We start from the raw sequence: 20,468 nt of genomic DNA on the forward strand, positions 1-20,468 counted from the left end.
TAGTGCTGTTTATCTAGAATCTGAAAACATTTTAAGCAGATCCCACCACACGAAAAAATAAGGGAGGGTGGGGGGGGAAATATGAAAATTACCTAGGAAGTCAGCTGTCAAATAAGCAACACAAACCAGCAATTCCCAGTCCAGTAGTTTGTCCACTAGATCACATTGCCTATTAATGATATCCCAGATTTCCAATTAAAAGCATTTAACGATACTTTACAAAGCAAGATTCTGGGTGAGTAAATAAAAAGAACTGTCCCTGATTGCACAGTACATAGCATTACACTTAGTATCAGCAGGGACCACAACAGTGCTCTTCTTATGCTGCTATCTCCGTTCTCAATAAACAGATACAGTCCTTCCATTTGCTTGTCTTTTGCCAGCCTCCTCAGGCATTCCTGTTTCCAGGAAAAAGGGTGATTTCTCCATTATGGGAAAAGGCTTTAAAAATGTGGCTCTTCATTAATTTAACAGGCTACAGGCTAAATACGTTACATGTTTTTGAGATAACAGACTTCTGCTTTTAAGCCTGAATTTCATATCGTTGTGTCTAGCCCCAGGCATAATCTCATTGCGCATTCTTGGATGTCTTCTTAGCTCCAGCCTTCAGTGACAAGAGCAGGTCTGCCTCTCACTGCATCTTTCTCACAGCTGACTGAGCCAGGACACATCTTACCACAGAGGCCACTCAGAAAGATGTGAATCATTTGAGCCCTCAGCATTGAATGATGTGCTTGATATTAGGGGTTACTTAAAAAACAATTATTCTGTGGGAATTAGGCAGTCCTTTGGTTTTGAAGACTGACATTGGTGGGGGGATGAAGAAAGAAAAAAGCAGAAGCCAATTTGGTTTTTTATGCTACTTTTGCTCTCCAGTAATCCCAAAAGCAAATTTCTGAAGTGCTCTCCCTATTCTGTATGTCATCAGAGAATTTTAGGCTCGAGTACATGCTGTGGACAGTAACATAAAATGAATGTGGCAGCAATAGATTCATGGATGTAGTTCAAAGACTTTTTGGAATATGCAGACATAGTATTTATTGTCAGTTCAGGAAAAGAAACAGAGCCTAAGTAAGTGTGTTTGAGAGGAAGAAAACTGACAATTCAGTTTCCCTTGTGGAAGCCTGAGCGCAAGAAGATAGGCAGCAGAATGGCCTAACAGCCTAAGGCACCTACCTCGGGTGTATTATTATTGTCAACTGGTCCATTGAGGTCTGAACGCTGTTGCTTCCTCGGCTGCTCTAAACCATTGCACATCTATAAGAAAAAAGAGCAAGGCATTCAAATCCTTCTGTCTTCTGAAAAGCTTCAAAACAAAGCAGAGATTTCAGTCCATGGTGCAAAGACAGTCAGACAATTTTTACCAGATTAAAATACATTCAGAAAATTTTAATAAAAATTCATAAATCTTTAACATATGAAACTGTATTTAGCATGTTCTCTATTATTTTACAACAGTCATTAGTCATGAAGATGTTCTGTGTAGTTATTTACATGTATTTATGTGTGGTTATTTATATGCAATCAGTATTCATTACTGATACTGTAATGTCATAATGTGATATAATACTTGGAATTTCCTATTGTAATTTATCAAATATGAGATTCATAGAAAAATGTTGAGCTGTTATATTTACTTTGATGTACATAATAAGACATTTCGATTATCATTAAGTATCAGTTATGCTACCGATTTAAACTAAATTATTTTATTTCAATGCAAAGTTTTACATGACATTAAGCCAAATGCTGACATGTTCATATTGTTCAGAAACTAAAGTCAGAATTTTTAAATGTGCTTATGCTCAGTACTGGACAAATTCAAAATAGTCCTAATGGCCACCTCTGATCTGAAAAACAGAAACCTAGCACTGAATATAGGATTCTCTGTTCATGGGAGATACCTCATGACATCTCCCTCCTTTTGGGCCACGAATATCTACAGGACGCTGGCAGCACAGCTTCAAGCTTCTGAAGAAATGTAAAAAACAAAATATAAAACCTTACACAAGGAAAAGACTAAGTCTTTTAAACTACAGAACACTTTTTTTCTTCTAAGTTCCAGTGTTCTCGGGCAGAATTTCTTCTCCAGACCTGTCACAAGTCACAGAACACTGGCACCCAGCACAGGGAGTGCCCATGTCCATTGCATACCAAGAAAGTGAAGTTTTCATAACTCATAGTTTCAGTGTTAGAAACCTGGGAAACCTAGGTGACTTCTGGAACAAATTTTTATAGTTTAGCATATTTCACTGTCCTTTTCTCTCAGTTTCGCCACTATGAATTTAAAAAGTGCCTAAATGCCGCTGTCATTGTAAGGCTTCACAGTAAGAATTTGTATCAACAGTTGTGCAAATGGAAAACAATGAGCCAGTATTATTTCAAAGGGTCAGCCTGAATGTTAGATGTGAACATAACTCCTTGTCTTCTGATTTTCAAATGCAATATGTAGCTGTAATCAAAGAAAGACTGCATGTTCATCTTTAGACAAATTATTCCCTATGAGTAATATTTAGTCAGCTGAATGAAATGTGCTAATGAAGCAGGCACATTAGAGCTATTATCTCAGTAATGCTAATTCTCAGGTAAAACAACATGTACAAAGCAAAAAGTCACCCAAGTAGTAAGCAGGATTTTAGGAAAGAAAAGACTCTCTGAGATGATACACACAGAGCACCAAAACCTGGGGTCCCACTGACGAGTGCCCTGTCTACCTGGCTAAGAAGCTTACCATATCCCTGCTTATAAATGCTATTCTGTTTGAAACAAATCTAATTACATTCCACAGCTAAGCTAATATGGAGCAATATATGTTAATGTGCAGTGAAATATATTAATGAGGTAAACAAATACCTAGAGGGCTTTAATAAAACAAGTATTAGAATCATACATTATTCCGTAAAATGGTAGGATTAGATCAAGTATGGTTTAAGCAGAGAAAATTATATGGCCCTGATGAAGATAAATTAAACTGTAAACAGTGACAGCAAATAATTAACTCCAGTATGTACAACAGAATGTTAACACTTTCAAAGCTTTGTCAGTTCTGATTACTACACACTTGACTGATCTGAAAATGTACCTGCATATAAAGAAAGAATTGGTTAACTGGTTTAGGATGCATACCCTGGGTGCCATAAACATTATTGGAACATGTCTCTGTCACAAATCTTACATACTGATGGACTTACTCAGCCCTGGGCTCATAATACCAATCATGCCCTTTGGTAACAGTTGCATATATAATTCCATGTAGTCTTAATATAAAATATGACTAAACACTTGGATGATATTTTGATTTTGATTTATACATAGCTGTCATTTACTGGAGTTCCTATTTTCAGGACTTTAGGAATATAAACAAGCCTTGATTGTTCATTGTTTCCTAGTCACATATGTAGTATATATGTGTCACATATGTAGTATATATGTTGTTATTGTGTATTGACTGGGTTCACAAAGAGAAGTCTGTGCAGAATACATGACGAGTTGGGACCAATCACATCACCTCTACAAGGATTATATTAAATTTTTTTTTTACTTGCTGGCTGGTATCTACATGAAGGCCCATTTCCATCCCTTGCCCCCCACCCAGTGTTTCGCCTATGTGTTTAGGAGCCCCAGTCTAGTTAGGCAGAATCTTAGGTACAAAGAATTCTTCCATTTCTTCTGTACACATCTGTGCACACAATAGGTTCCACCTCTGGCTGATCTATTAACACTTTTTTCTTAAAAAGTGCTGTGATGGGGAAGGGAGGGTGTCATTGTGAGCATTTTCTCCAAACAAGGCTGAGTGTAATATCACATTCTTGAGATATTCTTAGCTTTGGAGTGTTTCACACCCTATGTCCCTTCATCAGCAGCAAGAAAAATTGAGTAATCAGTACAGGGAGGTGTGCCTGTATGACTTTCTGTGCCCAACATTTGCCTGCAAATATGTGGGCTGCTACAATGACCCTTTACAAAATAAGGGTTGAGATCTTCATGCTAAAGAAATGTTTGCTAACATGGTATCCCAGAAGGAAAGGCCAGAAAGAAGTACAGGGAGAAGGGCTTCCCTTTCATTCTGTAAGACTTACAGTGTTGAAGGAGAGAACTATGTAGAGTAGGCATGGCTGTATCTCCTGTACACAGTTAAAAACCATGCAGTCGCGTATGTATGGAAGGAGATGCTTCTAGACCAAGGATAAAGGGACTGTTTTGGAGCTTCTTTATGGAAAAATTTTTAGAAAACATAAATTCTGGTATTCAGCGTGGGCTGGAAGTTGGTTCGTGCTCTCAGGTAATCTGACCAATGTCAAATAAATTATCATACTCAATACTTACTTTCTTCATGTTTCTTACAGAGTTTCCAACTTACATTGTTGCTTTAAGTGTTACGATAGCTAGAAAAATCACATTTGAGAGAAACACTTATACAGTATTATAAATACTTCATACTCTGAATTGTAGTTTAGATTAGGACCTAAAGATAAACCAGAAATCTGTAATTGACTGCACACTAACACAGAGGTACAGCTATATTAAAAGTCTTTTATCCTAAGATAAGGTTCTGGTAAGAGGACAGATTCTGCAAATGAAAGCTATAAGAATATTAAAATACTAAAGGCGTAGCATTTAATAACACTACATATTTTGCCTCTGAGCAAGTACTGAGGCAGTGTCCAGCATCAGAGACGGAATGTGAAGCAGCAGAAAAATGCCATCTTTAGACTGAGAGGAAAGCCAGACTCTGAGGTCACTGAAGCATCTATGCACATCTTTCAGAAAAAAGCCTGCAGGTCTACCCATGCATTGTCTAGCCCTATCCTGATGGCTAATTGCAAGGCCTGGGGCCACCTGGGCCTCTGGCCGCCTGCCAATCTTGCAGGGCCAACCAGGCCTCCTTTATAACCACCCCTTCCTACAATATAAAGCCCCGCTTATCTGGAGGTGAGGGCTGTTAATAATTGAGTTCTGCTGTTTATTAACACTACTGATTGTTTTCTCCAGTGTAAGCTGTTTAGCTTTTCAGTTAAAAGCTCATCTCAGCAATATGGTCCTCCTCAAAGTTGCCACCTGTGATCTTGAATGCTGTTGTGGTGCTCAGTGCTGATGGAGCACTTTTCTGCTGGAGACCGTTCTACTGGAAACCAGCAGGTTAGTCCCTTTCTTGACTTATTCTGAGGAATAATTTGGCTGAGAGAGGAATGAAAAATTAGGGGTTTTTTAGAATTGTTAACCCTTTTTGTAAAGAGTTGGTAAGCAACCACTGAGTACAGCTCAAAGGCATGGTAAGGCTTTATTACTACGTTTAAACATTTGAATACTGAGTCTTATGATCCATACCTGCCAATCTCTTTACAGCAACACTGTTCAATACTATCAGATGTGTTCAGAAACCAATGTACTGCTTTATGTATTTTGAAACTCATCTTGAAGACTACTAAGCTCCTTGGAAAAGAGATGTTTTGTGGTAGGCTGACCAGTTACCTGTAGCACAAGTAAGTCAACAGATTTAATTGACTTTTCATCCAGGTTTGTTGTCTCTCTAGAACAAAGGTAAAGCAGATGGGTATTGTTATGTTTGTCACTTAAGGACAAAAATTCAGTTTCTAGTTTCAATTTCTGTGATCTTCTGTTGGTTTCTGAAGACAGTTTATCATTGGGCCATGTGTCCTCCTGATACCTAAACACTATTAGGTTCATGGAAACACATCAAGGTGCACCTAAAATATCTTTTTGGATCAATAGGTGGTAACCTAGTAACAAGACTATTATGGCGGTACTATTCCTATTAAACTACATGACTGAAATAATGTCTCTTGCAGATGCTGGTGATGTGTAGTGGGACTGAGCTGTTGCATTAGTTACCATTACATCAGTAAAATGCTACTGTCAGCAGGAGCAATTTGACCCAGCAGGATACACTTACAAAGACAGAATCTGAATGAGGTAGCTCTTGACTAGCTGAAGGATTTCTGATTTTGATCACAGGGGGGGGAAAAAAAGCCAGATTCACACTGTATTCTCTCACAAAGACTCCATTACTTAAGTGTTAATTTAGAGGTGGTGCTAGCACATGTCAGAAGTGAAGAGGAAAGTATTTTTAGAAAGCAGTAGTTCCAAGTAAGCAAGTCAAGTTAGAGTACGGAACTGGCATTATACAAAGAGGAGTCAAAGTGAGTTTAGAGACCTAAGCATTCCACAAAAGACTTTCAATACTCTATCCAATTTCAATAAACATTAAAACAATCACCAATTGATTTTCATCTTAAAGAACTAAGAGGGTTTTTGTCCTTGCATATATTTAAAATTGAGAACCAACCATGAGAAATAGCTGTGCTGAATGGTGCGTTCTTATGTAGATGGAATTTGGAGTGTTTGCTGCCTTCTGCTTTAAACTTCCCAGACTCCATCGCTAATGCATCTTTAAGTAAGAGGCATTGATTTTGCTGTCTCCTGGTGTTCGGAGTTTATGGGTAAAAAGCCACCACTCAGCCAATTACCACAGAGAAACTAGTTTGAGAATGTTTGGATTGTTTAGCACTTTTCAGTAAGTACTTAAACTTGCTAAGTTTGGGAACTGTTTACTCAGTAATAGCTATTTAATATTTCTGACCCACAGCTGCCTAGAACACATGGGAGAATGCAGCAAAATGTTTTTATTACTCTTTATTTACACCCATTTGTGTTTTCCACAAACTATCAAATGCATCCCATAATACTCAGACTGAGTTCCAGTAAGATATTCCTAAGATATAGGTTTTCTAAAAATGTCTATCTTAGTTGCTTCAGACTGTTCTAAGGGTGAGATCTTTTACAGACAAGACTCCTGGATTTGGGCTCTTTGCAGCAGAAGAGCACTATGCCCATTCCAGAAGGGAATAAACCTCAAATATTTTTGTCAATACTGAGCTCTACTATTACAGGTAAACAAAACACAGGAGCAGCACTGGTGCATGCAAAGCTGTTGGAGAACAAACTGAGACAAAAAATAAGACTTTGTAAAATTTTCTTTCACAGACTTCTTGTAAGTGATATTTTCTGTCTCTGAATGGTCATGTTGAAAACATGTAGTGGTGTAGCCTGTATGAAAGTTGGGAAATTAGACTAGCACTGCAGAAGCTCATGGGGTCCCTGCCAGGGGAGTTTATATGGGCATATCTGGTTAGGTTTTCAAATGTATGTCAGTGATATGGAAGTATGATTAAGTAATGAGAAGCAATTGAGTTCACATGTCACAGGCAGCATTGTTAAAAAGTAGACTTCCCTCTAAGGTCCTCTAAGGCAAATACCTGTTTCTTTAAAAGGGTATAGGTGAAGTTAGGGTGTTGGTGCTGTTTATTGTTGGTAAATAGATCTGTTTGAATAGGGTAGGAGAGAATAAGCATACTTGGGAGTCTGCAGTCTGAAATCTAAGTAGCTGAGACATGAAGAACAAAGGGCCAATTAGACCATGAATGCTCAGGTGTTGAGTCCCATAGTCATCTTTAGTCCTCACTCATCAGAAGTAGCTCTCAGGCCATGGCAATGCCAGTATTTCATAAAAGTATGACTCTAGTTGGGATGTGAAGAGTAAGCTCTGCCACATATGAGGTTCCAGAGAGGAGAAATTATTTAATTGAGTCCCATTAGTGCAAAAGACCTCTTCCATTGCTATTTCATGTGCCAATCTTTGCTAACTTTTTTCTTGAATGCTTCTACCATTCTTTAATTATGCCTCCTGACTGTATAGAGTTAGCATTAACTTAGTAGTAAAATAATAGGTGATGCCATCATTCTCTGCAGATGTCTTATGGGTGCAGTAGTAGAAACTGAAGTTCCAAATGCTGTCAGGGAGCAGCAGGATGAGCCTGGGACTGCCCCATACCATACTGCTTTGAGGGAAGGAAGCAGGACAGGACATGTTGCATTGAACTGATCTGGAGACAAGATTTTTGTGGTTCAAGCTTTGGTTTAGACCAGGCCCTTGGTCATATTTTGTGCAGTACAAGCACTCATCTGCAACAGGAGACTACTGATTTTCCACCTAGTAAACCTGTTCCTGGGTTGATTACTAGTGTGCCAAACCAACAATATTCTAGCTAAACTTGAAGCTATGCAAATGTAATAGCATTCCAAAAATAAAAATAAACCACAAATTAAGTCAACAGCAATTACTTTTGCACAGGAATACCACACCAGTTTAAAATTTCTGGTCATGTTGTATGCTAGTATCAGTTCAGGGAGCCATTCAATTCCTCTTCCTCTACCCAAAGGTATACCTAAGTCAGTTCATTCATGTTTATTTTACAATTAAAACTGTGATAATTCAGGAGAATTACATCAATAGGGTGTCTGACCACATCTGCATGGAGCTGAAACACAAAATGAATTTAAAAGAAAAAATAAAACTGCTTCATGTGTCAGGTACATTAACAATTGGCTCAGTCTGAGATGACTAAAATGCCGAATGGGGATGGGGGAAACTTCTAGCTTGAGGAAGCTGTTAAATTTGAGTTGTCTCTAAAATGCTCCAAATATTCAGTTTCAACTTCACAGATGTAATGTCTCTCAAATACTGTAAGCATGGAAAACCTGCAAGAAAAGTTGTGTTAAGCAGTGAGTTAGAGCATATATAAACTTTAAATGTATTCTAGGTTTCCCTCAGGCTTGCCTAGTGCAAATCATCTTCTGTACTTCCTTAGAGGTATTTACAAATACAAGCTGATATATCCCCCAAGTTTTGAAAGGTAAGCATGTGTATTTAAAACTGGAAACTGACCCATACTGAAAGTAAAATTAGATGCTCTGTAGACTGTTGGGTCATTCTTAGAAGTGACTACTGTTCTCTGGTGTTTAATTGCTGAAAGCAAACCCAGCAACTGGAACCATTAAAATAGCTTTTGTCTACTGGTTACTTAAGATTTTCTATGCAAGACAATTGCTAGCATTTATCATGGGCTAAGAATTAATAAATATATATTTTAAAGGTATCTAAAAATGTATTGTATATCAGCTACTGTTAATTAACCTGAAATTTTATTCAGCAGCATTACTACCTGTGGGAGGTAGGAACGGAAGAGAGGAGCAGAGGCATGAAAAAAAACTAAGGACAACACAGTTTGTGCTTAAAACTACAAAATGCACATTCCTGTTTGCTTATTGTTTACAAAAATTGACATACATACACATAGTATTTAGTTTAGTATAAGTTTTAAACTTAAAAGCATTCAAATCTACATTTACTTAAAGAATTGGGGCAAAAGTGTTCCATATGCAATATCTATGATTCTGTGTCATCCCTCTCACTATGATATTTTGTACTTATTGCACTTACAGTAACTGAAATATTATAGCAAGAGAACAAACCCCAGGATCTTCCAAGCAAATTCTGTTTGGTGTGCAAATCTACTGACAATGGCCTTGGGTTTTAATCCTTTCAGTATGTAAGAGCTTTAATTATTGTAATTAAAATAATGACTACCTCACAAATTCACAAATGAGACACAGGTTCATTTAGACAATACACTAATTGCATCCATCCCTTAGACATTTTATAGCCCCAGAAGAAAAGCAGAAAATCCTCTGTGCTTTATCTAAATTCCATGGGGTCCAATATCTATGTTAAAGGTCCAGCCACACCTCATGTAAAGGACGTTCAAGGACCTGTTAAGAATAAAACTCATTTTGGCAGAAATGGATACTGTGCTCTTATTGTAATGCCCTCTCAATGAGCCTGTTTTTGGTTTTTGGTTTTTTTTTTTTTAGATAAAGCTGAGGATGATGAGCAACGTGCAGTAGGAGAACAGAACACAGCAAGATAAGACCAGTCATCTTTATGGTAAACACATTCAGGTAATGCTTGCCAAGGATTATTTAACTTGCTTTTTAATCTTTCTTTCATATCCCTGGAGGCTTGGGGTGGGGGACGGGAGAATCTGCTTATGTCTCTATTTGAGAGCATCTCTATCTCTGTAAGAAATGCTGCTTCACACCTTTATGCCTTGGAGGTCTATGTGCTTTTCTATTCAGTGAAGATGCCCACAGCAGCTTTGTCCTGTCTCCTTTCTTTCAAATCATATGCATGTCTTATCACCCAGTTTGTTTATCCCTTCATGCTGAACTGAAATGGATACCTGTGCTGCTGTATCTCTGGCTGAGAAACTACTTTCCTTTCTTTCTTCATACTTGAAGGAATTAAATATTGTGTATTGTTTAATACTCTATCCGTTAGATAATAGTTTGTGGGTTTTATGAAAAGTGATTGTAGAAACTCAATGGCTACATGCCAGCCAGTGGCTACCTATCACAATTATTATCCATCACAATTATTATCCATTATTAAAAGAGATTACGGCATTGGCCCAAGACTGGAAGTAACAATTAAAGCTCAGACAGGCAACTCAGAAATACTTAAGTCCCTTTGTTTTGATACCAGTGGCAGTTATATCAATATCCTGGTGTTACAAAACCCCCATTTGTCAGCAGTCTGGCAAGAATAATAAAGATACAATGCAATTCAGCTCAACTTCTGCTAAATAAACTTTGAGAGAGTACAAAAAGATGTTGAAAATCAAAGACTATTTTGAATTCTGTTTTGAATTAGCCATCACTCAGGAAAAAATATCAACAATTTCTTATTCAAGCATATAGAAGAATTTGCTAACTTTCTTATTCAACAGCTCCTCTTTTGTTCGGCAAATACTTTCAAAACTTACAAGCAGCAGCAACAGTCCCAGGAGAAGCTACTGGTGTGGTGGGCCAGAAAGACCTAGCACATCGTTAGTCTAAAACATACTAACTAGACTTCTCTGCTCCTAGCCAATACTTAGTAACTATTCAAACCATTCAAGATCATCAAGCTTGCTTACACAAGCTAAAACTTTTGTGCTGGCAGTAAGGCAACTGAATATAGTAAGTTATACCATCTAGTTCTAATTATACTTCTGAAAATAGAACGTAGAAATGAATATTAAAAACTTGCTGTAGATATGGGAAATCTGAAAATATTCACCCTATGATTTTTTTGTTCACAATTACAATAAAGATCAACCTGTTTCATCAGTATATACTTAAACATTAGATTTCCTTTTACTGTTTCTCAGAAGAATTGACATATATTAATGTCTGTTTTTAATTGAATCATCTGGTTAAATTGTTCAACTGGGGCTCTTTACTATAGATAATCATAACATTTATAGATTTGATAAAGCTAAACAGGAAACTTACACATCTGAAGTTTAATAAAGCATTTTAATTAAAGATAAGGCAGAATAATTCACTTATTCTCACTGGTCTCTCATCTAAATACATGTTACGTTTTACCTTTTAGGCAGATCTCTCTTCACTGCAGAAGATAACTAATATTCAGCTGCATATAACATCAGAGAAGCAAAGTCAAAGCTTTAAACTGACCTTAGAGCAAAGGGAATTAAATATGTCTCTATAAGGAAGCACATTCAATTTGAAACTCTGAAAAAAAGGGGGGAAAAAAATCACACCTCTGTTCCTCTAGAAAATCTTGGGCTTCATTCCCAGATTCTTTTTTCTGGCGCTCAACATTAGAACAAGAAAAGATTGTACATGGTTTAAATTAACATCTACAAAATTTTGGGGATAAAACTGTTTAACAGGAATTTTGCTACAAATAAAGCTCCTACTTATTCCTTCTTGCCAAGGTCAAGATATGCCCAGCTAGTACAACAACACAGCAATATTCAGGGACTTCTTGCAGTTGTTTTTAACATATGCAGTATCTAGCCTTGGCATATGTTCTACTGAAACAAAATAAATTAAAGTGTGATCACCCACTAAGGTAATGGAATAGGAGCCCTTCATAAAAAACACTCTTCAACTATTTCAGTGCTGACTCCACTTTCCAGTGACACAGTAGATAAACTTAAAGAGTAAAAACTAAAAAAACTAGTTTTGCCTCATGCATCCGGAATATGTTGTTTTACTTAGAATTGTCTGTTCTCTGCAAAACCTATTTCCTAGTTCTCTACTAAAAATTGACTACATTCACACCTTTTTCTAAACCTACAATGTGATTATGTACCTGTGAACGCAATACAGAGTAAAAGTAAAAATATTGCTCTCTAATTCTGTTTGGAATAAATAACTAACATAAATTTGCCTAATGGCTCTGACAGTCTGGTTAAACAGAGAACCTCATACCTGCTCTTGTGGCCACTTCTGTCTGTCCTCTGGGGTTCTTGACTTTGCTTTAAAACCTCTGGGCACATCTCCACAGTGCTTAGAGGCAGACGGGATATTCAGTGACTTTGGCCTCCCCTCATGCCTGTTAGCACTGTGAACAGCTTCTCCCTTTGAACAAGTCTGTTTATAGTCATGTGCCATGTTTTCAGTCCCATTGTGCTCTGGACTAATTTCTGTTGTACTGTTAATACTGCTCATGCTCATACTCATTTTGATTTCTGCTACAATCTGGTCAATGTCCTCTTCCTGATCTTCCAGCTCTGCATCCTCTTTTCTAGAATGGTATGGTGATATTCCCTGTGAGTTTCCATTATCTTCTGCTGGGTAATAGTCTGGATAGCCACCTTCACTTTGACAATACTGTGTGTTTTCTTCCTGGTCTTGAATCTCTAAAGATGACACTTCATCTTCCAAAATCTGAACATCTTGACCTTCCTGCCAATCTTGCCTGTGCATCACCTCATTTTCATCTTGGTGCTGAATTTTACCTTCAGCCCATTCTTCTACAGCTTCCTGACAATCATCTGTTTCAATACGGTGTTCCTCATGGGGAGCATACTCCTCCCCATTGCAGTCCATTCCTTCCAGGTAACTATCATCCTCTGGACAGTATCTAATGTAATAGGTGATCCCCTCCTCTTCTTCTGGCAAGCCTTCATCATAGTCCTCCTCCTCAGAGGTGTTATTCACATAGTCAGAGCTGGAGTCACCATCCCCACTCTGATCATTGCACTCGTGCTCCACAGGTATAGGACTACCTTGTCTCACAGTTGCTAGTTCTGCCTCCTTTGCTGCATAATCTTCAATAGGAAGGTCACTTTCTTCATTTTCAGGCTCCCTGTTGTGAGATGAAATAGGGCAAGCTCTCACTCTGTGATCCAGCATGCTGGCTGTAGTGCTTTGATGTTTCCTGTTTGCCATAGCCAACTTCTTATATGACAATCATTTCTAAGCAATTACTGTAGGGAAGATAGAAAAACAGACATTCAGGAAAAGACCATCAGTAGAGATCAGTGATGTTAACAGGAAACAAACTGATATTTTGTAAAAAGGATGTGTTTGTAGACATTTAAACCAGATTCAGAGACAGCTAACTTTTAAAACACTGATTTTATGGAGCCATGAAATCAAAGTAATAACTTGCACACTGAAAGGAACAGATACAGAGAAGGTTCTATGTTTATGCTAAATGTATTCTAGTGTAGAATCTCATCTGTCAAATTGACAGAGAATTAATCCTGAACCTTAAAATTAGTTTTCAGTTTCTTTTTCTTGCCAGTAAAGGGTTATTTTAAAAAATGACTCACTAGTTTATTAGCTCTTATTAGCTGGATGCCATTAAGTATCTCCCATTGTTAAACTAAATATTGTTTTTAGAATAGAATAGATTATCTCAGTTGGAAGGGACCTACAATGATCTAGCCCAACTGCCTGACCACTTCAGGGATGACCAAAAGTTAAAGCATGTTATTAAGGGCCTTGTCCAAATGCCTCTTCAACACTGACAGGTCTGGGGCATCGACCACCTCTCTAGGAAACCTGTTCCAGTGTTTGACCACTCTCTTGGTAAAGAAATGCTTCCTAATGGCCAGTCTAAACCCCTCCTGGTGTGGCTTTGAACCATTCCCACATGTTCTATCATTGGATACCAGGGAGAAGATCTCAGCACCTCCCTCTCCGCTTCCCCTCCTCAGGAAGCTGTAGGGGGCAATTAGGTCACCCCTCAGCCTCCTTTTTTCCAGCCCAGACAAACTCAGAGTCCTTAGCCGCTCCTCATAGGACATTCCTTCCTATTGACCACCTTTGTTGCCCTCCTCTGCACATATTCAAGGACCTTCACACCCCTCTTAAATTGTGGGCCCCAGAACTGCACACAGTACTCCAGGTAAGGCCACACCAACACTGAATACAGTGGGATAGTTGCCCATCTTGACTGGCTGGTTATATTGTGTTTTATGCATCCCAGGAGGCTGTTTGCCCCTTTAGCTGCCAGGGCACACTGCTGACTCTTCTTGAGCCTGCTGCCAACCAGCACCCCCAGATCCCTTTCTGCAGGGCTGTTCTCCAGACACTCCTCTCCCAGTTTATACTTGTGCCTGTCATTACCCCATCCTAGGTGCAGAATCTGGCATTCCGACTTGTAAAATTTCATCCCATTAATCATAGCCCAATCTATCTAGATCCCTCTGCAAGATTATTTTTCAAACATTCGCATCTATATGCCAGGAAAAAGACACATTTACAGTAAAAGCTCATTAATTCTTCCCACTAAATACTTGTGCTACTTTAAATTACATATTTTTGTCTAAATACTAGAGTCTAAATAAATAAGCAGAGATTATATGAACTGTATCAAAATAGTCCAAAGAAAAAAATAGCTAATTCTAGAGAAAACTGTGATCTGCTGTGTGTAATTTGGATGGGGGAAACTATGTACTTTCAGTATATATATTTCTCTGTATTTCACTGTTGTATGCTTATGATGAGCTTGACCCGTGTAGTTACGTAACTGGGGTGAACTGAGCTCAGACATAGACTTCTGAAATGTACCACACAACTGCATGCTTTACTATATGCATATAACAAAGGCATGTCAGCCAACCACACAATCATTTTTGACATAACCAGCTTCCTAAGTCTTGTGTGCACACAGAGAAATAAAACTAGCAAGGAGCTAGAAGATTAGTTACATGGATATGAATTTCCTAAGCATTATGAATTTATCAAAAATGTCCTGTCACTGTAGCCCAAAACCTCACAGATATCCCTGCAGAATTTCTGATATCACAAGGAAAACTGCAAACCTTAGTTTGTGATAAATCCAGGGAGCTGATGCATCTATAGATTAGTGCAATAGCAAATCTAAGCTCTCCCTGAAACAGGGATTCTAGATTCTGGGATACAATGCTGACATGCATGTTAGTCACAGGAAGAGACATGAAAGGAACCCAGTATGTGAAACTGGTTTTAGTTATTGATACCTTACAGAATTAGCCTTGACAGAAAGCTCTGAAGTAAAGAGTGTATCTGAAGTGAAGTTTTAAATGAGAAAATCAGGAGAAGGCAAAACTTTCTCAGCAATTACTTGCACCTTCTCACTACTAGAAGAACTAGTAGACTTACAAGGCTTTCTCAATATGATCTGTATGCCTGATATGATCTCTTTATTAAACTAGCTATCAGTTCTTACTTTGGAGTCAATTATAAGGAACTCAGAACGCCAAGCCATCTGTCCACTGGTGTTGCCGCTGATTTAGCTAACTCTACTTACTGCAAACTAAGGACTGTGATTGCAGTATGAACAAAATTTATTTTACGTTGGATTAAAATAGTAACCTAGTCACAACACTGCAATTCTCTGTGCAGGCTGCAAAACTTTGCCCACAAGCAAGATAAATTGCTTGTATGACCAGATCAGGAACAGGTAAGCACACTATACAAACATATCTTGTTTTAGATATGTCAAGACTGAGTGCTACAAAACTGGGTATTTTTAAATGACATTGCAAGAAAGAATTACAGCCACCTCATCTGTCTTAACAGAAAGTTATTTCTTGTCAAGAACAGAACAAATTAATATCTCCTAGGGAAAGAACTGTTCCTATCTGCAGTGGCTTCAGTAAACTAGTCACTGGAAATGTTCTCCATACCAAGTAATGCTTGGAGATTTACAGTGCAAGAGATGCTGCACCCAAGGTACTACAGTGTAGCTGAAGATAAAGAAGCATAAAGCATGTAACACACGCACAGTTTGAAATTCGTGACTCAGATTTTCCTAAAGCATGTGGAGATGAGAACCTCCCCCCCCCCTTTTTTTTTCTTTTTTAGCCAAACAGTGTAATGTGCGTGGAAAAACTCCATCTAAGATTCTTTTTTTATTTAGTATCCAGGCCCTCAAACTGCCTTACATGGTACCACTGCAGTAATACCCTGTTATAAATTCCAGTAGTTAAATGTTCATAGATACTACTTACCTGCAAGAAAATCTGCTCTAAGTAGATATTATGTAACAGTGCATGTTGCAGGAAGTAATTCATATGTACTCTGAGAGCCAAAAGCCAGCAGCTAGACATGGCACTAGACTAGAAGGGAGGGATGGCTGATGGATGAGGGATGGCAGCTCTAACAGCTGTGGGGAAATGGCCAGGTTAAAGACTCTGAGAAAATGGCTATCAACTGGGCAGCATTAATGACAGCAGCTGCAGTTCTCCCCCAACAGTGCCATGCAGAAGTGCAGCATATGCACTACGGCAGGGACTGTGAAGGAAGAACTTCAAATAAATAGTGGCAGACTGGAAACTTTTTAGAGCATAGGTCATGAGAAATAGAAAAAGGAATTCTTCTCAAGCATGTGTAGCACTGACATACTAGAAGGACATAAGCAACTGGGTTTCAGTTAATTCAGTCTGAGGCCATGACTGAAGACAGTGCTTTATCCCTGTACACTGAAATTGAGGCACATGTTCCCAATGGAGGTAAAATAAGTCTGATTTTTCAATAAGAGGCAAGGCTGATCTTAATGCTATGGAAACTGAAGTTGCAAAGCAGTCTCTGCACAACAATTACAACTCTAGTTGGCCTCCTTACCTTTGCCATCTTCTCAGTCAGGCACTACTTTTTAGGAAACCACGTACTGATCACATTAAAATAAAAGGGCAGAATTTATTATTCTCAGCCTCTGAATTGCAGGCTGAATGTGCACTGATTATACCGTCTTCAACTACATAACTTCTACAACTCTACTGACACATCTGAATTACTAAACAGAGCTTTCAAACACAAATCTGAGAATTGCTCTTTATGGAGCTGCACATACATTTCTGTCAAGGAAACAAATAGCTGTATTTTAATTCAAATGTTAAAACAGGCAAAGTAGCCTAGTTTTCTTCCACTGTTTCAAAATACCTCTTGGGCTTCCTAGAAAAATACTTCAGTCTTAGATTAACTGGAATCTTTCAAAACGTAAAATCATTCTAGGCTTTTTCTAAGTTGTCTCATGTCACACAGCAAGGTGCTAGCTCCTGATGACCACAGGTCCAAACTCTTTTGTCTTCTCACCTATCCTATAGAGATGTTAGTTTATCTCTGTGGATGATAATTAACTGAACCCAATGTATTCAGTTTTTAAAAGAAGAAAAATAGAACTTGGATGGTTTTTTGAGAAATTTTTAGCACACGTTCTGCTATTCAGTCTACTGTGCAGAAGCCTTCTGACTCACCTACTGCAGGGATTAATACTTTTCCTAATGTTCTCAAGAAATCTATGGTGTTAGAAGGTTACATAGCTAATATTCATCTATCAGTTATCAAGAATGCTCTTGAAATAGGAGACAATATTGGATTTCTGTCTAACACTACTCCAGTGTCGTCTGAAATGAAGATAGGAGGATCCAGAGGAACTTTATGAATAAAGGCTTGAATTGAGTCAACAGGTCATTTTCTCTGCTTGGTGTAAGTTTCCCTCCTACTTCTGATATCTCAGCTCACTCCTTGGTAAGGGAGAGTTAGGTCAAATTTCTGTATCGCTCCAAGTGCCTTTTTCAACTTCTGACTGGGGGGGAAAGAAGTGTTCCTGAGAACATGGGGTCAGTGCTGTTAACCTTCTTTAATCTCCTCAGCATTCAGTAATTTTATCTTGCTCTGACAAGCAAATGCTTATTTGTCTTATACAGTGCACCACTAACACTCTGTCAGTGATTTAAAGATCATTGATTAAGAGGCCAAGTTACATAGGGTTCTCAATAAAAATATTTTGGTTTCAATAACTGTTTTGCTTTATTTTTCTTAAGTTACCCTGCCTCGACTCAATGTTGAGAAGAAAAGGAAATCTGTCTCCACAAAACACATTCCTCTGTAAAAAGGAGTATGCATAGGGGAACCAATCTCTTCCGCTCCTAGAAACAAGACTGCTGGTTTACAGTTGGAATTTATTCCAATCAGTGTTCATTACAGAGTCATTAGCTTTCTCCTGAATTCCTTGCATCTAACCCCAAACAGCTGCTGGGAGGGTTTCTGGAACTTAACACTTCCACATCTTTTCACCTGTGTAGAAAGATACCTTCACCACTTTCTTCCCATGGAGAGAGATCAATTAAATTAGCATTAAAAATGGGAAATGGTACACAATTGTAATTGTGTACTATTCCATGTTAGCCCTATACATTCATAATCAATAAATGCTGAAAAAAAACCCAACCAACCAACCCCCCAAACATAAAAGAAAAACCTGAAAAAATGTCCAACCCTTTCAACACAGACATATGTTTAGAACTGCTATATTTATCCAGTTACTCAGTTCAGCTGTAACAGAAGTAACAGTACTTTCAACAAAACTGCATCATAAAACTCATGATTGCAGGACTTTTTACACTAATTATACCAGTCTTTTCCAATAAGCAGATAAGTTAAAGTAGGAAAAAAATCTAACTTCAATTTCTTCAAAGCAATTCTAATATCAAACGAATGGTATTTCTCAGTAGACTTTCATTACAGAAGACTTACTAGACTCCCATCTGCTAAGTCAACCAAGATGAATTGTGACTGATCCTAGACTGGGAGCTAGAATTTTTAATATGCAGATAACAGAATATGAGCCTGCTATTACTGTGTCAGATTCTGCAGTCATTAGATTCCCCAAGACCAAACTACATCTGTTCATTTTTCAGTAGATCTGACTCTACTCATCATGCAGAGCTCCAGCAGCAGACTGCAGGATAATTTGCTAACTCTTCTAAAAGCAGTTATAACTGGGATCCTCATTCTCATAGGAACCCTGATCCACCTGTGTAACTCACAGCACACTAAGCATGTGGACAGTGATTTCAGAAGGAGCACAATATCTCTAATGAAGGAAAGGTAGAAGGGCGTATAGCAAATGAGGACTGGGGATGTTGGTGCCCCGTACATAGACTATGCCTGTGTAACACTGATCTTTTGGCATCTGTATATGGAAATAATAAGACTCTGTCCTACAGTCAGAACTGCCACAACGTAATTAAATTAGGGTCATATTATGCCGTTCTGAGTGGCATCTCAATTTTATTAAAATTGAGAAGTGTTTCTCTGAGTAAGGCTGGCACAGCCTGACGCTAATTATTAGCCAGGCCTGTTAAAAATGTCTAGCCCTTTTCTCTAAAGCCTTTGAATTTAAAACAAAAAAAAACCCTCTCCAAAACCACAATCCATTATTTCAGGGAGAGGAAAGACCTAGGACAGAAGTTTCAGTTCTTTGTTAGTCAGAACTGGTACTTTTATGGTCAGATTGTTAGATCTGTATGTGCAGAATACATGTAGATATATTCAAATGCATGTTCAGTGCAGGTCCAGCATATCCCAAAATGCTTGTTTCTCTGGGATTTTTGCGGTCATGATGATTCAGGGCTGCTGTTTGAACCTGTGTCTTAGAGATGGCCAATTTCCTCAGCTCCCCTCCTCCCCCTCCAAAAAACCATGCTGGGGGGTGGAATCACTAAAGACACCTGAGAAATCTAGGTATGTGGTAGTGCTAAGCTCTAGTCTCTGTGACTTCTTTATGTCTTGGAGTTGGTTTGTTATTTATAAACCAATGAAAAGGCTTCACTCACCTATTTGTGAAAATATACCATAAAGAATACTTTCAAGTAAGGAAGTGTCTGGGTACAAAAATTATTAATTTGCAGTTTTGATCTGATTTTTCTACTGTGAAACTTCAGATTGAAAACTGGACCGAGGTCTAGCATTTTTTTGTATACAGAACTCCAATCTGAGTACTGACAGCCTAAGACAGCAGTTAAGCTGGTCTTGTGAATGCCACATCCGCCTTTTATGGTGTATGCTAACTATCCTCTCAGAAAGCTTTCTACAAATTTTATTAAAACTCTTCATAAATACAACACGTATTTAGGTAAGCCACACTAATACAACCTTGCAGACATATGTCAATGTTCAACAGTGCTATTGTCACTATTTTAAAAAAATCAGGCAAACTCAAAAAGAATTAGAGACGACACTGAATTTATAGGGAGTATATTTCTTTCTATGAGTTGGCATAGAAAGAAACATGCAATCCATTTGATGAAGGATTTTTAAATTACTAAGATTAATTTTGCAGAAAAGCCTGACTGAAAATAGTCAGAAGCCATCTAGGTAATAAACTTCAACAGATAGTATATATTAATAAACCTGAAGTGTTTTGTCAGTGTTTTTGACAATTTAGGACATTTCTAGGAAGTTTAAAACTTAACTAGATATTAGTTTCCATCTTCTGTTGGCTCTTGCTAAATGCTCTAAACAATCCTTTCTATTTC

The 20,468-nt window shown here is 38.1% G+C and overlaps 1 protein-coding gene across 6 annotated transcripts in view; it reads right to left on the minus strand.

Annotated features, from left to right (window-relative positions):
* APBA2 (amyloid beta precursor protein binding family A member 2) overlaps positions 1–20,468 on the minus strand; it is a 103,630-nt gene that overhangs the window by 32,815 nt on the left and 50,347 nt on the right. For all 6 annotated transcript variants that reach the window (XM_064456590.1, XM_064456588.1, XM_064456586.1 and 3 more), the window contains 2 exons: positions 12,142–13,142; positions 1,177–1,257 (listed from right to left, as the gene is read on the minus strand). In XM_064456590.1, coding sequence (XP_064312660.1) covers positions 1,177–1,257; positions 12,142–13,104 — 1,044 coding nt within the window. In that variant the 5' untranslated portion in view covers positions 13,105–13,142. The remainder of the gene's footprint in view (positions 1–1,176; positions 1,258–12,141; positions 13,143–20,468) is intronic.

This window comes from Phalacrocorax carbo, chromosome 7 (assembly GCF_963921805.1).
Source record: "Phalacrocorax carbo chromosome 7, bPhaCar2.1, whole genome shotgun sequence".
Taxonomy (NCBI): Eukaryota; Metazoa; Chordata; class Aves; order Suliformes; family Phalacrocoracidae; genus Phalacrocorax; species Phalacrocorax carbo.